Raw genomic sequence first — 20,717 nt, 5'->3', positions numbered from 1 at the left:
AGCAGCCCCTGTTCACAATTGGAGGAATACAAATTAAAACTGCTAGACACATTTTAAGCCTCTTTTTTTTTTTTTTTTTTTTTTAAGATTTTATTTCTATTTATTTGACAGAGAGAGAGACAGCCAGAGAGAGAGGGAGCACAAGCAGGGAGAGTAGGAGAGGAAGAAGCAGGCTCCCAGCGGAGGAGCCTGATGTGGGGCTCGATCCCATAACGCCAGGATCATGCCCTGAGCCGAAGGCAGACACTTAACAACTGAGCCACCCAGGCGCCGCACATTTTAAGCCTCTTAACATTTATTTTCAAACTGCTTTCTTAAAAGCCACATCTGTTTATACTTTTACTAACATTATACAGTAATATTCATATACTATTTACCCCCACTCTATCTACCCTGAAAATTATCTTTTCTAAAATCTTAATCAGGAGCAGGGCAAAAATGTCTTCATCGGTTTGATATAGGTGAAATATACTTCCTAAATGTTGCTTCCTTCTTATCTTAATTTGCACTTATTTGCATATTGGGACATTAGTAATTGTTTATGTACCTTACCTATTTTTTAAGTACTCATTATATATAGTCAGAATGAGATCCCTTAATGTTTATTGTATGACATTTGATTTTCTTTATATTTTCTTGCCAAACAGCACTAGAACAGTTAGAGTTTATCAGTCTTTTTCTCTACCATCTGCCTTGGTGAATCCTATATAGAGAGGTTTTTCATATCTCTCTAATGCATCCATCTAGGAAAAGTACTTTTTTTTCTAGAGAATATATGGGATTGACATTTTTTTCATGAGTAGTACGCGCTTGTACTACTTTGAGTAAAACTAAAAGCTTACCGATTGAAAAGTTAAGTCTCTTTTCACGTGGTCTCATTTCCTCTCAAATCCTGTTCTCCTCAAGGGTATGTCTGTGAACAGTATACCACGTAGGGGTGCCCAGCTGGCCCATTCGGGGGAGCATGTGACTTTTGACCTCAGGATTGTGAGTTTGAGCCCCACTCTGGGTTTAGAGATTACTTACAAATAAAATCTTTAAAAAAACCCAAAAGTCAGTATACTATGTATACTTTGATATCTTTTCTTAACACCCGTACAGATGTGTGCATCTGCAAAGCTGGTGTCTTATGAAAGTGGTAACACACTATAGTCTTTAACTCTTTCTCTTCATGTGTCTCAGAGGTCTTATCATTAGGACATGTAGAATTATCTTATTCCATGCTAAGAATATAGCATAATTTATTTAACTGTTCTCCTTCAGTGGATTCCATATTACCTCTATTTTTTTTTAAAGATTTTTACTTATTTATTTGAGAGAGAGAGAGAGAGAACGAGTGAGGAGGAGGGGCAGAGGAAGAGGGAGAAGCAGACTCCCTGCCGAGCAGCCACCCAGGCGCCCTCCATATTACCTTTAGCGTGTAGGTGTTTAAATCAGTTGAAATTTGCTTTAGTACGAGGTATGAATTAGTGCTATGTTTATGACCAATCATTTGTCAAGGTTACAGTTTTGTAAACATGGCTGTTTTTATGTTGTATGTAGTTTTTACTCTTTGTATTCTCACTGAATTGTAGTAATTTTTTATTTATTTTTTTGGAAAGGCAGGAAAATAGATTTCATTTTATTTACTTATTTTTTATTTTTTTTTAAAGATTTTATTTATTTATTTATTTGACAGAGACAGCAAGAGAGGGAACGTAAGCAAGGGGAGTGGGAGAGGGAGAAGCAGGCTTCCCGCCAAGCAGGGAGCCCAATGCGGGGCTCTATCCCAGGACCCTGGGATCATGACCTGAGCTGAAGGCAGACGCTTAATGGCTGAGCCACCCAGCCACCCCTAGAGATTTCATTTTAAAAAGAGATTTAAACTTTTAAAAAATGTTAAAATGATAGTAGTCTTACCACTACTTATTAATTTATTTTTCCCTACTTATTTGAAATGATACCTTTATTAAATACTAAATTCTTACATGTCTTTGAGTCTTAGGGTCTATTTTTATTATTTCTTCCCATCAGACTATTTTAGTATCAGTATTTTTCCATTTTAATCACTGAGGCTTTAAAATACTGAAAAGAGGGGCCCCTGGGTGGCTTAGTCGGTTAAGCGTCTGCCTTTGGCTCAGGTCCATGGGCTCAGGTCCATGGTCTCAGGGTCCTGGGATCGAGCCCCGTGTTGGGCCCCCTGCTTCTCCCTCTGCCCCTCCTCCTCGCTCGTTCACTCTCTCTCTCAAATAAATAAATAAATAATCTTTTAAAAAAGTACTGCAAAGAGAATGATTTCTGCCTTCACCATAGTAAGAAAGTGACAGTTCATGACATTTTGACTGTTCACTTTAGGGGAAGGGTCACCTTAAAAATGTGCTTCAGAGAAAAGCCTTTATTCCAGAAAAGTCTTTCTGTTCCAGAAAATCCTAGTATCATAGTCACCAACATTAAACACTTAATTTTCCAGGAATTACATTTTAGAATTTGAAGAAATTATGAAGAGACAGATACAATTTCTACCCTCAGGAGTAGAGGGGAATGTATCAAGAAAGGACATGACACAGGGAGTTCCCAGAGCAACAGTTTTTCACCTTTTTCTAACTAGAACCTACTGTAGTACTTGTTACATAGCAGGGGTTTGTTCATCTACTTATTCAACAAGTATTTATTGCAAAATTATTTATCCTATGTGCTAAGGATAGGTAACAATGGTAAGCAAATATAGATATATTCCCTATCCTCATGGATCACATAGTCTGAGTTCCAGTATGAACAGTTATTTAGTGTTACAAGAATTACACTAGGTTCCCTGTGGAAGTAATTACTAAATTAAAATCTGAAGAGTAGACTTAATCTGTTATTTAAAGGAGCAGGGCTAGAACAAATATTATGGGCTTAGTATGAAAAGGCTTGGCAGGTTTAAGGAAGTGAAAGAAAGCTTTTGTGGCCAAAACACAGAGCCAATTAGTATGGTCTAGAGCCTGGAGAATCAGTCTAAAGGAAAGATTGTGGGGACCAGATCACGCAGAGGGCCTTGTTTGCCGTGTTGAAGAGTTTGGACACTATTTGTTGATTAACAAACCAGATTGTAAAAGAGTAATGTAATAATTATGAGGTGGGCTCTAGACTCAGAAGAACCTGGGTTCAAATCCTGGTTCTACAAGGAAAAAAGATAAATTTAAATAACTAGGTAAAAAATAAAATCATAATAAAAATACTTAGGACTGAATAAACACTATGCTACATATTAAAACTTGTGGGATGTATCTAATGAGTTGCCTAGAGAGAGATTCATAGCCTTTTAAGGCTTATATTATTTTTTTAATGCTGAAAATTCATGAACCAAGAGGCCAAATAAGAAATGAGAAAAGCAAGGGAACATGCCCCAAAATGGCGAATGAAGGAGATGGAAACATATACATTAAATTAACAAAACAAAGCTAAGGTACAATAGAAAGAATCACCGAAGACCAAAGTTAGTTCCTTGAAGACTAATAAAACATACACACTGCTGGTAAAGTTGATCAATGAAGAACATTATGAGTTAAGAAGGAGATAAGCTATATATATGAGAGATTAAAAAAATGACTACTATAAGCAGTTATTTATAAAATAAAATTAAAATAAAATAAAATAAAATAAAATCTTGTGGCAAAGAAAGCAGCAGGACCAGACGGTTTACAAGAAAATTCAACTGCATTTGAAATAAAAGCATCATTCTAGTCTTACTAGAGCTCTTTAGGGGCGCCTGTCCAGCTCATTCGGTGAAGCTTGTGACTCTTGATCTCAGGGTTATGAGTTCCAGCCCCACGTTGGGTGTAGAGATACTTACATAAATAAACTTAAAAAAAAAAAAAACTCTTTAGAGATGATCAGGGGAAATAGGGAGAGGGTGGCACCTGGGTGGCTCAGTCATTAAGCATCTGCCTTCAGCACAGGTCATGATCCCAGGGTCCTGGGATCAAGCCCCACGTCGGGCTCCCTGCTCAGCGGGAAGCTTGCTTCTCCCTCTCCCACTCCCCCTGCTTGTGTTCCCTCTCTCACTGGCTGTCTCTCTGTCAAATAAATAAATAAAATCTTTAAAAAAAAGGCGGGGGGAATACACATACAGTAAATAAAAAGACATAAAAAAGTCGTTTAAAAATTTTTTTCCCGGGGCGCCTGGGTGGCACAGCGGTTAAGCGTCTGCCTTCGGCTCAGGGCGTGATCCCGGCGTTATGGGATCGAGCCCCACATCAGGCTCCTCCGCTATGAGCCTGCTTCTTCCTCTCTCACTCCCCCTGCTTGTGTTCCCTCTCTCGCTGGCTGTCCCTATCTCTGTCAAATAAATAAATAAAATCTTTAAAAAAGAAAATTTTTTTTCCCAAATTAAACAACCAATGTAGACATAGAAGGGGTAAATATATAGAAAATTGCTAGCTAGCATCCCATGTGCCTTCCCAATCACGAACTGCTTCCTTACCATTAACCATAATCAGTCTCCTGACTTCTAAGGTAACCCCATCTTTAACTTTTTAGTACCATTTAAGTATGTAACCCTGACAATATTGTTTAGTTTATCCTTACCAAACTTCATTTGGATGGAATTATGCATGACGTATGCTTTTGTGTCTCACCTTTTTTGCTCACCATATATATACACATATTAAACCATCTATGTTACGTGTTGCTGTATTTACCTTCTTTTCATTATTGTGTACTAATCCATTGTATGTATACAATACAGTTTTTCCATTTTACTGTTGGGTTATTTCCACTTTGAGGCTGTTACCCAAAAATGTTGCTCTTAATATTTCTTTAATGTCCCCTGATGGATATGGGTGCTAATTTCTTTAGGGTATATTCCAAGGAATAAAATTAATGATTAAAGTGCAAGTTTTGTCCCAAGACTTAATTTCAGGCTATGGTATATTAAGCTAGTGTGGAACTGAGTAGGTAAGAGAAACAAATCCACGTGTGTATGCAAGCTTGCTATATGACAGAGGTAACACTGCATGTCAATAGGGAGAGAAACAGTATTTAATAAACTGTGCCCTAAAAGTTGATGTCACATGGTAATGGAAATGAAACTGGATTCTGTCTTATCCTATATACAAAAAGTAATTCCTGGTTGACTAAATCCATAAGTGTTCAAAGCAAAACTTTAAACTTTCAAAGGCTAATAGATGGAAGGAAAAAAATTTCACAACCTTGTTGTCAGGAAGGATTTCATAAACAAGGTACCAAAAGCAGTAACCATATAGGTAAAGACTGAGATACTGGATTATAAGAAAACTGAGAACTCATCAAACATCATCATGACAAATGTATGAAGATCTACAAACTGGGAAATTTATAACACATGTAATGTGTATAGTTTTGGTATCCAGAATATATAACAAAAACAACAAAAAAAGTATTACAAATAAATCCTATATAATCTAGCAATTCCCCTCTGGAAAAACTCTTGCCCAACAATCATCAGAAAACACTTTTTGGAAAGGTAGGAGCGAGATTGATTATAACATATAGAAAATGGAAATTTCCAAGATTACTGTGAAAAGGAATAAATACATTGTAGTTTTTCACGCAATGATATGTAATATGGTAATAGAAATAATGAATTACAGCTGATATGTAATAACAATGAATGAGTCTTAGAAACACAGTATTAAGTAAAAAAAGCAAGTCCCTAAAAATGATTTACTAGCTGTTACTATTTTTATAAAGCAAAAAAGTAAAAGAAAAACCATGGAAATTGAACAAAAGTATTATATTGATGTAGATAAATATATCATAAAACCATATTTTATCTTATTTTATTTTTTTTTTTAGAGAGACAGCATGCACATGAGTGGAGGGAGGTGGGTGGTGGAGGTGCAGAGGGAGAGAATTGTAAGCAGCTTCCATGCCCACTGTAGAGCCCCATGAGGGACTTGATCTCATGATCTTAAGATCATGACCTGAGCAGAAATCAAGAGTCCAGCACTTAACTGACTGAGCCACCCAGGCTCCCCCATAAAACCATACATTATTTTTTACTTAGAGAGAGTACGTGCATGGGGGGAGGGGCACAGGGAGACGGAGATTGAGAATCTCAAGTAGACTCCCTGCTGACTGCAAAACTCAATGCCAGGCTCAATCTCATGACCTGAGCTGAAACCAAAAGTTGGGTGCTCAACTTACTGAGCCACCCAGGCACCCATTGAAATATTCAGTTTTAAAGCCATTAGGCATAGGTATCCAAATGGGTAATGGAAACCATGGTGACCCTGAGTTTGCTGCTTCTCCCTCACCCCTCCTCCCACTCATTGTCTCAATCTCTCTCTCTCTCTCTCTCAAATAAATAAAATCTTAAAAAAAAAAAAGAAAGAAAACTACAAAACATTGTTCAGTGAAATGAAAGAAGACATGAATAAATGGAAAGACTGGAAGACCTACTGTTAAGATACCAGAACTACCCAAAATGATCTACAGATTTAGTGCAAAATTCCAGTGATGTTTTTTATGAAAATAGAAAAACCCATCCTAAAATTCATCAGGAGTCTCAAGGAATCCCAAACAGCCAAAACAATCTTGAAAAAGAATGAAATTAGAGAACTGACTCTTCTGGATTTTTTTCTTTTTCTCACCTTTTTTTTTTTCCCCAAGATTTTATTTATTCATTTGACAGAGAGCGAGACAACCAACGAGAGAGGGAACACAAGCAGGGGGAGTGGGAGAGGGAGAAGCAGGCTCCCAGCGGAGGTGCCCGATGTGGGGCTCAATCCCAGAACACCAGGGTCACGCCCTGAGCCAAAAGGCAGGCACTTAACAACTGAGCCACCCAGGCACCCCTTTTTCTCACCTTTTTGCACTGGCTAGAACTTTTTTCTTTGATGCTGAATATATCATGAGAGCAGACAATTTCCTTGTCCTTAATATTGGGGAAACATTTTATTCTTTTTGCCTCATACTCAGTAGTGAAAGACTATCTAGGATATTCCCTGCCATGTCATTGCTTTGGTTGCAAGGTCCCTAGTCAATCTGTTTGCTTATGTTTATTTTATATATAATTTCTAGGGTTTCTAGTTTTACCTAGTGGAAGGATAAGTGGCAGTATCTATTCCATCATTGTCTGGAACTGGAATCGACTAAATTTTTTTTTTTTTTTTAAGATTTTATTTATTTGAAAGTACAAGCAGGGAGAGGGGCAGAGGAAGTGGGAGAAGCAGACTCTCTGCTGAGCAGGGAGCCCGATGTGGGACTGCAGGATCACTACCTGAGCCAAAGGCAGGCGCTTTACCAACTGAGCCACCCAGGTGCCCCAGGAATCAACTTAATTTTTTTATTTTTTTTTATTTTTTGTTTAAGGTGTATATGTCATTAATTTTTTTAATTAACAGAGTTTGCTTTTTTTTTAAAGATGTATATGTCATTAATTTTTTTAATTAACAGAGTTTGCTTTTTATTTTTTATTTATTTTTTTAAAGGAGGAATCAACTTAATTTTTAAAGATGTTTTTGATTGACTTAGAATTCTATTTTAACAGGCCTTTTCATCCTTCCCCTCCCTCTCCCCTCCTCCTCCTTTAGCACTTAGAGATGTTATATCATTGCCTTCCTTCTGGCTCACACTATTTCAGACGGGAAATCTGCACTCTTATTTTTGTACTCCTGTATAGACTGTGTATTTTGTCCCCTCGCTTTTTAAATTTTCTTGAGTAGTTTTTAGCAATTTACTATGATATGCCTTGTTTTATTCGAGTTTATATTGTTTTTGGTTTGTTTAGCTTCTTGGAACTTTTTATCAAATTTGGAAAATATCTGGCCATTAATCTTCAGGGTTTTTTTCACTGTGAATTTCTTTACATTGTAAATGTCGCATAATCATGTGTCTGGTTTTTGTTCTTTTCCATATATTCAGGGTTTTTGGTAGGCAGTTAAGTTACTTGTGGTTTGGCTTAGATTCTTTTGAAGACTGTTTTTAATCTTTATTAGTACTGGTCTTTATTCTAGGGATAGTTGAGCTGTATGGAAATGGGTGATATTACCCTCTGGGATATCTGTGGAGTGCCCTAGTATTAGGCAATGTCCTTCCACTCTGCTCGTGGAGTCTGAGTCCCTGCCTTCGTGTGTGAGCTCCGGGAGTCATTGCTCAGGTTACATACAGTACGCTGGTAGTTCTTTGTCCAGCCTTATAGAATTTCACCCTGCATTCACACAACCTGGTATTTAGTGTACTGTGGGAAGCCCATACAGATTTCTAGAATTACTTTCCTCTGTGGCTTTCTCTACTCCAGTACTCTGCCTCAACAACCCCAGTGCCCTCAGCCTCCCTGTGCTCTAACCTCTCTGTCTTTTCAGTTCATCACGTTGTCTGTTCTCTGCTGTGGCTCTCCTCCCTCCACCATCATCCTTCCTATAAAGGCAAACTGGTTGTAGGACTATTCTTATTTATTTATTTTTTTTACTTATCTTTTTATTTTTTCTTAAGTAGTCTCCACACCAAGCGTGGAGCTCAGTGCAGTGCCCAAACCTACAACCCTGAGATTAAGACTTGAGCCGAGATCAGGAGTTGGACCGATTGAGCCACCCAGGCGCCCCCTTATTTTGTTTTCTTTCTCGGTTTTTTCCTTTTCAATTTTCTCAGGGATCACAGTGCTGTACTATTGTCCAGTGTCTGCTAAGTGTTTTGTAAACCTTCTCCAGGTTTATAGTAGTTTACTACAGTTGTAATAGTTTCTGTCAGGAGGACAAGTCTGGTATCTGTTACTCCATCATGGTCGGATGAGGAAGTCCCATACCTTGTGTTTTACTTGCTGTTGTGTTCTTTAAATAGCCAATAATAAATATTTCCTTTAAACTTCTCTTTCTAGCTTTACTGAAGCAGCAGTTGAGATTCCCAGTCCTCCTGAAACCCCAGCCAAGCTTCCCGAACCTGAAAATACCTTGCAGCCTGTGCTTTCTCTCATCCCAAGGGAAAAGAAGGCCCCACGTCCCCCAAAGAAGAAGTATCAGAAAGCAGGGCTGTATTCTGACGTTTACAAAACTACAGAGTAAGTAGTATTAACTATCAGCTGACATGCTTTAAAGACCTGCTATTCTTCCATGTTCGAAAAAACACTTTTGACGATCCAAAAACATGATACAGATGTAATATACACAAGTACGAATCTCAGCACAAAGATGTTAGTGTCCCCTTTTCTCATGGTTCTGCACGGTGTTGTTTGGGGCTCATTATTTCCTCAGATCTTTTTCTGGGGCGGTTTTTGTTTTGATTTTTTATTTAAATTCTAGTTAGTTAACATATAGTGTAATATTAGTTTCAGTATCTTCCCTCATCTGTATCTTCTCTCTGCCTTTCTAGATGATATATCTGTAGTTTGGATTCTAATGGTGCCTTTTTTCTTAATTAAAAATAAGAAAAATGGCACTATGTGTGTATCTCTAATGATCTTGATGATTTTCTACATTCATTCCTCATTGATTGAATGCTTTCTGTGTTTCCAAACACTTTGTCAGATGAGTAAAATACACAGCGTCCCTCAAAAGGTCGTGAGGGTCTGAATTTTGGCAAGAAAGAGTGAAATTGAAAGAGGAAAGATTTGATTTTAGAGCTGTATCTTACTTAGCGTGGTTAAAGTGATCTCTGTGTAAACCACAGCACCTTATTTTGCATTGAACAGGTTTTCTGTTGGGACACATGGGTGGATCAGTCGGTTAGGCGTCCGCCTTAGGCTCAGTCATGACCCCAGGGTCCTGGGATCAAGTCCCGCATCGGGCTCCCTGCTCAGCGGGGCGTCTGCTTCTCCCTCTGCCTGCTGCTCCCCCTGCTTGTGCATTCTCTCTCTCTCTCTCTCTCTGACAAATTAATAAATTCCTAAAAAAAAAAAAAGATTTTCTATTGATTGCCGCTGGAGTAGATGCCACATAAGCTCTTTGTACTCTATGCCTGCTTCTGATCATTAAAATATTTTATTCATTAAGCTTATCAGTTTCAGCTCCCAATAATAGGAAATTCTCTCAAATATCCAAGACTTAAAGAAGATAGACATTCATTTTCCTTTAACGTAAAAAATGTTATGAAGTACACACTTCAGGGTTAATGTGGGAACTTCACAGTGTCTTCAGGGATATAGAGTCCTTCCTTTCTGCTCTTCCATCTCAGCATTAAGCTTCCATTTCTATGGTTACCTGTTCCGGCGGAGCTGCTGAAGTTCAGCCATAGGTCTTCATTTTCGAAAGCAAAAAAGAAGAAAGGGAGTATAAAAAGCATGCACCTTCTTTGTATGGAAACAGTATGAAGCGAATGTGTCTTCCCATCCCCCACCCCCGAATTCATAATTCTAATCCCTAATCCCTGATGTGATGGTATTTGGAGGTAGGACTTTTGGGAAATAATTAGGTCATGAGGGGGTAGCCCTTGTGAATAGGATTAGTGGCCTTAGAAGAAACACAGAAAGATGATCTCTCTTCACTGTGTAAGGAATAGCAAGAAGATGGCATTACAAGCCAGGAAGAGTGTTCTCACTGGAACTCAACCCCCATCTTGGACTTCCCAGCCTCCAGAAGACTGAGAAATAAAAATTTGTTGTTTAAGCCACCTAATAATATGTCACAGCACCCCAAACTGACTAAGAAAGGAAACTTACAAAACCTTATTTACAGACCCTGGCTGGAACGTAATCATGGAACCATACTTCAGCCACAGGTCAGGCTGGGAAGTGATGGTTAGTATTTCAGATGATGCCTAAAAAAAAATTAGCATTCTGTCACTATAAATGAGAAAATGGAAATATATTTTGGAAAGAGCTATTTCAGTTAAAATTTTAAGCAATGTTTTTGCTGAATAGAGAAAACAAATCTATTTCTCAGTTTTCTGCTAAAAAACTTTAAGTTCAAGTTTTGCTTCTGTTTTTACTAATGTACTTTTTCTGGGTTAAATCTTTTTAAAAAGGAGATTGATAATAAAGTCAGACTGTGAATTAAAAGATCAGTATCTTCAACCACATCAGGGTTTTAAAATGTCTCTCGTCAGGGGAGGCCTGCCTCGGTGGCTTAGTCGCTTAGCGTCTGACTCTTGATTTTTGGCTCAGGTCATGATCTCAGGGTTGTGAGATTGAGCCCTGCATTGGGCTGCAAGCTGGGCATGAAGTCTGCTTAAGATCCCTCTCCCTCTGCCCTTCTCCCCCCACAAAATTTTAAAATAATAATAATAAATTAATTAAATGTCTCTGGTCAGACAGAAGTCTTTCATTCTGAGAATGGACTGAAATATCACCTAATTTATGTAAGAATGAGCTGCTCACCTCTTAGAAATGAGGAAAACAATGGAATATTTTGAAAAAATGGATCAGACTGGTACATGTATGCATACTTCCAAACTGTGAAGCCAGTATACTTTGCAGGCTGGTTTGTGGTTGTAGCAATTTGGGTTTTTTTCTTTGTTTTTTAATTAATGAACAATTATTTAGAGCAGTTTTAGGTTAACAGCAAAATTGATATAAAGTGCAGAGAGTTTGCATACACCCCCTGGCCCGCACAGCCTCTCCTACTTTCAACATCAATGTTAGATTTATTATAATCAGTGAACCCACACTGTGACACATCATTATCCCCCAAAGTCCATAGTTGACATTAGAGTTCACTCTTGGTGTTGTACGTCGTATGGATTGTATGGGTTTTCATAAATGTAGAGTGACATGTATCCACCATTGTAATATCACACAGAATGGTTTCCCTGCCCCCAAAATCCTCCATGCTTTGTCAGTTTGTTTTTTGGACCACAGAATGGTACAAAGAAATTGCAAAGTTACTCTTTCGTATATAAATAATCATAGGTTTTAAAAAGTTATGAGGGGATATGATTTCACTCATATGTGGAATTTAAGAAATGAAAGAAAACAAACAAAGGAAAAAGAGATAAACCACTGTAGAGAGTACACTGTCGGTCACCAGAGGGGGGGTGGGGGCGGCAGGGGAAACAGGTGATGGGAGAGGAAGGCGTGCACCTGTCGTGATGAGCACTCGGTGGTGCATGGAAGTGTTGAGTCACAGTACTGCACATCTGAAGCTAATATTACACTGTATGTTAACTGTGCTGGAATTAAAATTTAAAAATTAAAAAAAATAAAGTGACTAGAGGGAGGAGTATGACTCAGTCAAACTTGGATCAAGATAAAACCAGTATGGGAGGTGACTTCGATGAGGAGACACCAGAACTTAAAGAGTGTTTAGGGAGCAAGACACCTTGTGGTTTTTCAGAAGAGGAATCACACCATAAAATACAGTGATTGCAGTGTCAGGGTGTTGGAAAGGGTGGGCTCTTGAAAATGTTGATGTTAAAATTGAAAGGGATTAAAGATTGGATAGATGGTATGAATTAAAAGACAAGGCAAGAGTCAGTGATGATCCCAGTGTTTTATTTTGTATTCCTAGTTGGATAATGATGTCATTAGCAAAAATACCGGAAACAAGTGTTATAGACAGTACTCCTTGGTTTAAGAAAACATCCATTATTAATGTTCCTTTATTTAGGTACCAAAGAATGTCTAGTAATACAGTCAACAGATTACTAACAGAGGTTAATCTGCTTATTAGTTTTCTGTGCCTGCTGTAGCAAGTTACTTAAATTGCTTGAAGCAACACAGATTTATTATCTTAGAGTTCCTGGGGTTAGAAGTTCAAACTGAGTCTCTCCAGGCTAAAATCAAAGTGTTGGCAAGGCTGTATTCCCTCTGGAGGCTCTGGAATAGAATCCTTTTCCTTGCCTTTCCAGCTTCAGGAGGCTACCCACATTTCTTGGATTGGGGCCCCTTCTGTCTTCAAAACCAGCAATGACAGATTGAGTCCTCCCATTTTATCACTTCAGCCTTGGTTCTCTTGTCACTGACTTTGCCTGTTTTATCTTCCTCTTGCATTTATAAGCACCCTTGTGAGTATATTGAGCTCACCCAGATAATCCAGAATAATCTCCCTATCTTTAAATCAACAGATAAGAAACCTTAATTCCTTCTGCATGTTCCAAGCTTTTGGGGATGATATTCTCGTACCTACTGTACCGCTCTAGGTTATGGGATTTAAAACAGGGAAGTGCGGTTAGCACTTCTTATTTTATATTTGTCTTTATTTCTTGAAATTATAAAAAGGTTGTATTACTTTTGGAATTTAAATTTATCTAAAAGGAATTTAAAAGAGTATGTAATGTCAGATATTTATCAAGTGAATTGGAGATTGAACTTCAGACTTGAATACTCTTGGTGAGAGTATTTGGAGTATTAGTTTCTCTGAAAGCTATTGAACTAGATACTTTGTATATAGATGGGAGTACTGAAGCAAATAATAAAAGTTTAAATGACTTGTTCAGGTCACACAGATCATTTTTAGGTAAACCAGGTTGAAAATTCAGCTTATCTGATTTTTATTTCAGTCACTAAGAAAATGAAAGTAACCCGAGTAAAGGTTTTCTTTTTTATCATTTTATCTTTGGGGCTCCTGGGTGGCTTAGTTAAGCGTCTGCCTTTGGCTCAGGTCATGATCCCAGGGTCCTGGGATCAAGCCTCACATCGAACTCCCTGCTCAGCGGGGAGTCTGCTTCTCCCTCTGCCCTTCACCCTGCTGGTGCTCCCTCTCACTCTCTGTCTCTCAAATAAAAAAATAAATTATATCTTTATCGAGCTATAATTGACATCCAACATGTTAATTTCAGGTATACAACATAATGATTTAATATTTGTATATATTGTGAAATGATCACCACAGTAAGTCTACTTAACCTCTGTCAGCATACAAAGTTATAAAATTTTTTCTTGCCATGAGAATTTTTTTCAGCATTTATTTTTAAGTAATCTCTACACCCAGTGTGGGGCTCAAACTCACAATCCCAAGATCAAGAGTCAAATGCTCTACTGACTGAGCCAGCCAGGTGCCTCGCCATGAGAACTTTTAAGATTTCTTTTCTTTTTTCTCTCCTCTCCTTTTCTTTGCTTTCCTTTTCTTTTCTATTCTATACTTTTAAGGATTTATTTATTTATTTTAGAGAGGGGGTGAGCGTGGGCAAATGGGGGAGGGGCGGAGGGAGAGAATCTCAAGCAGATTCTCCACTGAGTGCAGAGCCCAATGTGGGGCTCAATTTCACGACCCTGCTATCACGACCTGAGCTGAAATCAAGAGTTCAGTGCCCAACTGACTGAGCCATCCTGATGCCCCAAGATTTATTTTCTTAGCAACTTTCAAATATACAATATAGCATTATTAACTGTAGTTGCCATGCTGTACATTACATTACATCCCCATGGCTTGTTAATTTATATAATGACTGGAAGCTTGTACCTTTTGACTCCCTTGACGCATTTCATCCAACCTGAGCTCCTGAAGCTGCCTGCTTCTGACAGCACCAGTATGTTCTCTGTATCTATGAGCTTGGTATTTTGTTTTTTGGGTTTGGTGGTTTTTGGTATTTGTTTTGTTTTGTTTTGTTTTTAGATTCCACATATAAGTGAAATCATATGGTATTTATTTCTCTGTTTGACTTCCTTCACTTAGCATGATGCCCTCAAAGTCCGTCCATGTTGTTGCAAATCGCAGGATTTCATTCATTTTTATGGCAGAAAAAATTTCATTTTCTTTATCCATTTGTCCATCGACGGACGTGTAGGTTGCTTTCATATATTATAAATAGTGCTGCAGTGAACATGGGGGTGCAGGTACCTTTTCCAGGTAATATTTTCATTTTCTTTGGATAAATACCCCAGAAGTGGAAGTGCAGGATCATATGGTCGTTACATCTTTAATTTTTTGAGGAATTTCCATGCTGTTTTCCAGAGTGGCTGCAGCAGTTTGCATTCCCACCAACAGTGCATGAGGGTTCCCATTTCTCCACTCCTTCCCAGCATATGTTATTTCTTGCATTTCTCGTCTTTTTGGTAACAGCCATTCTAACGGGTGTGAGGTGCTTACTCATTGTGGTTTTGATTTGCTTTTCCCTGATGATGAGTGATGAGCATCTTTTCATGTGTCTGTTAGCCTTCTGTATGTCTTTGGGAAAATGTCTGTTCAGGTCAGATCTTCTGCCCATTTCTTTAATGGGATTGTTTTTTTACTCTTGAGTTTTATGAGTTCTTTATATATTTTGGATATTAACCTATTATCAGATAGATGATTTACAAATATTTTCTCTCATTCGGTAGATTGCTTCATTTTGTTGGTCTTTTCCTTTGCTGTACAGAAGAGCTTTAGTTTGACATAGTCCCACTTGTTCATTTTTCCTTTATTTGCCTTTGCTTTTGGTGTCAAATTCAAAAAATCATTGTGAACACTGATGTTGCAAGTAAAAGTGTTAAAAACAAAAGTGCCTTTGTGTTTTAATGTATTTTAATTAATTAATTAATATTGTGCTTAAATATATATGACATGAAATTCACCATTTTCATAATTTTAAGTGCACCGTTCAGTGGCACTGAACACACCACCTTGTTGTGCAGCCGCCACCACTGTCCATCTCTCCCAGACTGTGTGCATTCTGGTCTCCTCCACTGTTGTCCGGGTGAAGTGGTACATGTAAAGTGACTGGCACGCGGGAAGTATGCAGTGTCTTCTGCGTCTCACTCTCTCCAAGAGTGTCTCCTATCCTCTTTTTCTAATCAGTTTTATTGAGATGTAGTTCACATACCATATAATTAACCTATTTTAAGTGTAGAATTAATAGTTTTTGGTATGTTAAATTTTTACCATGTAAGTATAAATACTTATATAACAAATTTTATCTGAATTTATGTATTTATATTATATTTATATTTTATTATTGAAGTTTCTTATTGTGGCAAAATAGCAGAATTTGCCATTTTTGCCATTTTTAAGTGTACAATTCAGTGTCATTAATTGCATTCACAATGTTGTGCAGTCTTTACCACCATCTATTTCCAACATTTTTCTTTTCTTTCTTTTTTTCTTTAAAGATTTTATTTGTGAGAGAAAGAGAGCACGAGTCGGGAGAGGCAAAGGGAGAGGGAGAAGCAGGGAGCCAGATGTGGGGTTCAATCCCAGGACCCTGGGATCATAACCTGAGCTGAAGGCAGACGCTTGACCGAGTGAGCCACCCAGGCGTCCTCCAACATTTTTCATTCCCCCAAACAGAAACTCTAACCATTAAGCAGTAGCTCCCCCACCTTAGCCTTTGATGGCTAACGTGCTTTCGGTTCTGTCAGTTTGCCTGTCGTAGCTGCCTCATGTAAGTGGAAGCATACAATACAACGTGGATTCTTTAATAGTGTCTTCATTGTTCCTGCACGTTGTAGCATGTGTCAGAACGTCCTTCCTTATATGTTTAGCTTTTTAAAGAACCACCAAACTTTTCCACAGTGGCTATACCATTGACTGTGGATTGTGCAGTTATTGACTTGAGATCTTCTGTTTGAACGTATGTGTGTTTTACCTATAAATTTCCTTCTTACTATTGCTTTTACTGTATCAGATAAGTTTTGGTTGTTTGTATTTTCATTCTCATTAATTTCAAGATATTTTCCACGTTCCCTTTTGATTTCTTATTTGACCTATTGGTTGTTTAAGAATATGTGGTTTCAGGGGCGCCTGGGTGGCACAGCGGTTGGGCGTCTGCCTTCGGCTCACAGCGTGATCCCGGCGATCTGGGATCGAGCCCCACATCAGGCTCTTCTGCTATGAGCCTGCTTCTTCCTCTCCCACTCCCCCTGCTTGTGTTCCCTCTCTCGCTGGCTGTCTCTATCTCTGTCAAATAAATAAACAAAATCTTTAAAAAAAAAAAAAAAAGGGGGCGCCTGGGTGGCGCAGTCGTTAAGCGTCTGCCTTTGGCTCAGGGCGTGATCCCGGCGTTCTGGGATCGAGCCCCACATCAGGCTCCTCCGCTATGAGCCTGCTTCTTCCTCTCCCACTCCCCCTGCTTGTGTTCCCTCTCTCGCTGGCTGTCTATCTCTGTCAAATAAATAAATAAAATCTTTAAAAAATAAAAAAAATTAAAAAAAAAGAATATGTTGTTTGAGGGCGCTTGGGTGGCTCAGCCATTAAGCATCTGCCTTGGGCTCAGGTCATGATCCCGGGGTCCTGGGATCGAGCCCCGCATCAGGCTCCCTGCTTGGCGGGAAGCCTGCTTCTCCCTCTCCCACTCCCCTTGCTTGTGTTCTCTCTCTCGCTGTCTCTGTCTGTCAAATAAATAAATAAAATCTTTAAAATAAATAAGTAAATAAATATATATATATATATATATATATATATAGCTTGATTTCCACATGTATGTGGATTTTCCAGATTTCCTGATCAGAAAAAAAATATTCTGTATGGTTTCAGTCTTTAAATCTATTAAGACTTATTTTGTGGCCTAATATATAACCTGTCTTGGAGAACTTTAGTGTGCATTTGAGAAAACTATATAATCTACTGTTGTTCCGTGGAGTGTTTCCTGTATTTCTGTTGGATCTAATTGGTTTGTAATGTTCAAATCAGTATTGATGTGCGTGGTTGTTCTAACCATTACTGAAATTGGTTGAAGTCTCCAGCTATTCCTGTACAGCTGTTTCTCCCTTCAATTCTGTGAATACTTCCTTCATACATTTTGGGTCCTTTGATGTTTGGTGAGTATAATGATTATTGCTTCTAACTGAACGGACTCTTGTCAATATTTAATGTCCTCCTGTGTCTCTTGTAACAGTCTTTGACTTCAAGTCTCTTTTGTCTGATACTATAGTCATTCTGCTCTCTCTTGGTTACTATTTACTTGGAATATCTTTTTTCCATCCTTTTCCTTTCAACCTGTTTGTGTCCTGATGATAAAGTGAGTCTCTTGGGGTTTCTGGGTGGCTCAGTCGGTTGAGCATCTGACTCTTGATTTCGGCTCAGGTCATGATCTCAGGGTCTTGAGATTGAGCCCCATGTCTGGGTCCTCTCTCTCCCTCTGCCCCTCTCCCTGCTCACGCCTGCAAGTGCACTTTCTTTCTCTCTAAAATACATAAATAAAATCTTTAAAAAAAATAAAGTGAGTCTCTTGTAGACAGTATATAGTTAAATCATGTTTTTTATCCATTTTGTTTCTCTCTGCCTTTTGTTTGGAGAGTTTAATTGACTTACATTTATAATAATTACCAATAAGGAAGGACTTACACCTGCCAATTTGTTATTTCCCATATGTCTAACAGCTTTTTGACCCTCATGTCCTCCATTACTGTCTTTTGTGCTTAGTTGATCTTTTTGTAGTGACATGTTTTGATTCCCTTCAGTCCCTTTGGGTGTATTCTATAGCTATTTTCTCCGTGGTTACCATGGATATTACATATAACTTCCCGAAGATATAACTATGTAATTTGAATTGATACGAAGTTAATTTCAATTATATATAAAAACTGTACTCCTATAAAACTCCATATCCCCCTTTTATGTTACTGATGTTATAAATTATTTTTTGTGTGCCCAGAAACATACATTTATAAGTACTTTTTATGCATTTGTCTTCTAAATCCAGTTTCCTATTCTCTTTTTTTCTGTAGTCTCTCTTCATGATTAAAGTATAACAGGCTCTTCTTGCCTCTTTCTTTCCTAGAAGAAAATTTAAAAATCATTTTTTTTAAATAATAAATGATACTTGTCAACAACCACATTCAGAAGTTACTTGTTTTTATAAAAGAAGCAAATAAGACGGCATTAACAGAGATGATTAAAGAACTCTCCACATGTGATATGTCCTCTAAGGTGGAGTAGAGGCATCAGGCCATCACTGTGTATATTTTCAGGAATTATAAATCATGATTTGTTAAAGTTCAGTCTTCCACTTAGGAATGGAGATGGGTTAGGAGGGAGTCTACAATCACATTGACATTCTGCTCTCTTTTATAGAAGCTTCGCTCTGTCCCATGTTCATGGCCGGGGGAAGTGTGTTTGCAGCTGGCATTAACGAGGCAGCAGCTGTGTTGCTCTAGCCCCCTCTAGTGGTACTAAAGTGACTTCATTAACAATTGTTCTTCCTGACTTGACTGTTCCTTAATGTAGGCCTGACAGGCTTCACAGATAACAAGATTTAATATACTTTAATAAATAACAAGATGTAAGATGCTTCAAAAAATTATATTCTGGGGGCACCTGGGTCACTCAGTCAGTTAAGCGTCTGCCTTTGGCTCAGGTCATGATCCCGGGGTCCTGGGATCAAGCCCCACGTTGGGCTCCCTACTTGGCAGGGAGTCTGCTTCTCCCTCCCTCTCTGTCTCTCACCCTGCTTGTGGTCTCTCACTCATGCTCTCTCTCTAAAATACATAAAATCTTTAAAAAAATTAATACCAAAAAAATTATATTCTGTACCTACTGTGGAATATTATTTACCCTTAAAAATGAAGAAAATTTGGAAACCTTCTATAAAATATATATGCACACACCCCTGTGTATTAATATTCTATTACTGTGTAACAAAATTACAACAATCTTAACAGTTTAAAACATCACCCACTTAGTATCTCACAGGTAATTTCCCCAGAATTTCAGGAGTCTGGGCACTTCAGCTCTGTATCTCACAAGGCTCAAATGAAGGTATCAGCTCTGTGATCTCATCCAAGGCTCAACATTCTCTTCCAAACTCATATTAATTTTCTTGTAGTTGCAGAGCTCAGTGGTGGCTTTCTTCTTTAAGGGTAGCAGCAAAGAGAAAAAGAGTCTGCTGCTTCTGGTCCTTGAGCTCAGGGAAAAACTAAGCCTTTGTTGAGATAGAATTCATATACCATACAGTTAATCCATTTAAAATAAACATTTCAGTAACTTTTGGTATATTCACAGAGTTGTACATTCATCACCACAGTCAATTTTAGAACGTTTTCATTATCCCAAAGAGAAACTCCACATACTTTAGTGGTCTCCCCTAATTTCCTCATCTACTTCAGTCTATTTTCTGTCTCTGTAAATGTGACTTTTCTGGACATTTCATATATGGAATCATATCATATGCGGGCCTTTGTGACTGATTTATTTCACTTAGCTTATTGTTTCCAAGATCATACATGCTGTAATATGGATCGTTTCCTTTTTTCTTCCCAACTAGTGTTCCATTGTTAGATATACCACATACCCCCATTTCATTTACCCGTTTGTCAGTTGGTGGACATTTGGGTTGTGTGTACTTTTTTTTTTTTTTTAAGATTTTATTTATTTGACAGAGTGCGCGCACAAGCCGGGGGAGCAGCAGGCAGAGGGAGAGGGAGAAGCAGGCTCCCCACTGAGCAGGGAGCCCAATGTGGGGCTCAGTCCCAGGACCCTGAGATCGTGACCTCAGCCGAAGGCAGACGCTTAACCAACTGAGCAACCTAGCGCCCCATGAGTTATTTGTACTTTTTGCTATCATGATTAATGCTGTTATGAACATTTTATACATCTAAAATATAGTTTTTATAGTTTCATAATAACTGAGTATATAGATATATCATAGTTTATCCAACCAGCCTGCCAGGAAAGGGGCATTTCAGTTGTTCCTAATGGTTCCTACTGCAGATAATGCCCAGGGGCACGTGGGTGGTTCAGTCGGTTAAGTGTCTGCCTTCAGCTAAAGTCATGATCCCGAGGTCTTGGGATCAAGTCCCACATCGGGCTCCCTGCTCAGTGGGGAGTCTGCTTCTCCCTCTGCTGCTGCTTTCCCACCCCCCCAACCCAACCCCCTACCCCCACTTGTGCTCTCTCTTGCTATTTCTCTCTCTCAAATAAAATCTTTTTAAAAAGAGAGAGAGAAATAATACCCAGTGAATAACCTTGTCCCTATATTGTTTGATATTTTGG

The 20,717-nt window shown here is 38.4% G+C and overlaps 1 protein-coding gene across 7 annotated transcripts in view; it reads left to right on the top strand.

Annotated features, from left to right (window-relative positions):
- ASH1L (ASH1 like histone lysine methyltransferase) overlaps positions 1 to 20,717 on the top strand; it is a 173,883-nt gene that overhangs the window by 84,414 nt on the left and 68,752 nt on the right. For all 7 annotated transcript variants that reach the window (XM_045784076.2, XM_087854942.1, XM_087854935.1 and 4 more), the window contains one exon: positions 8,819 to 8,998. In XM_045784076.2, the coding sequence (XP_045640032.2) occupies positions 8,819 to 8,998 (180 nt within the window). The remainder of the gene's footprint in view (positions 1 to 8,818; positions 8,999 to 20,717) is intronic.

The sequence above is a fragment of the Ursus americanus genome, chromosome 2 (assembly GCF_024610735.1).
Source record: "Ursus americanus isolate L20-20 chromosome 2, mUrsAme1.1.p, whole genome shotgun sequence".
Classification (NCBI taxonomy): domain Eukaryota; kingdom Metazoa; phylum Chordata; class Mammalia; order Carnivora; family Ursidae; genus Ursus; species Ursus americanus.
Note: the sequence above shows the minus strand (reverse complement) of the source record. Positions and strands in the feature narration are given on the sequence as shown.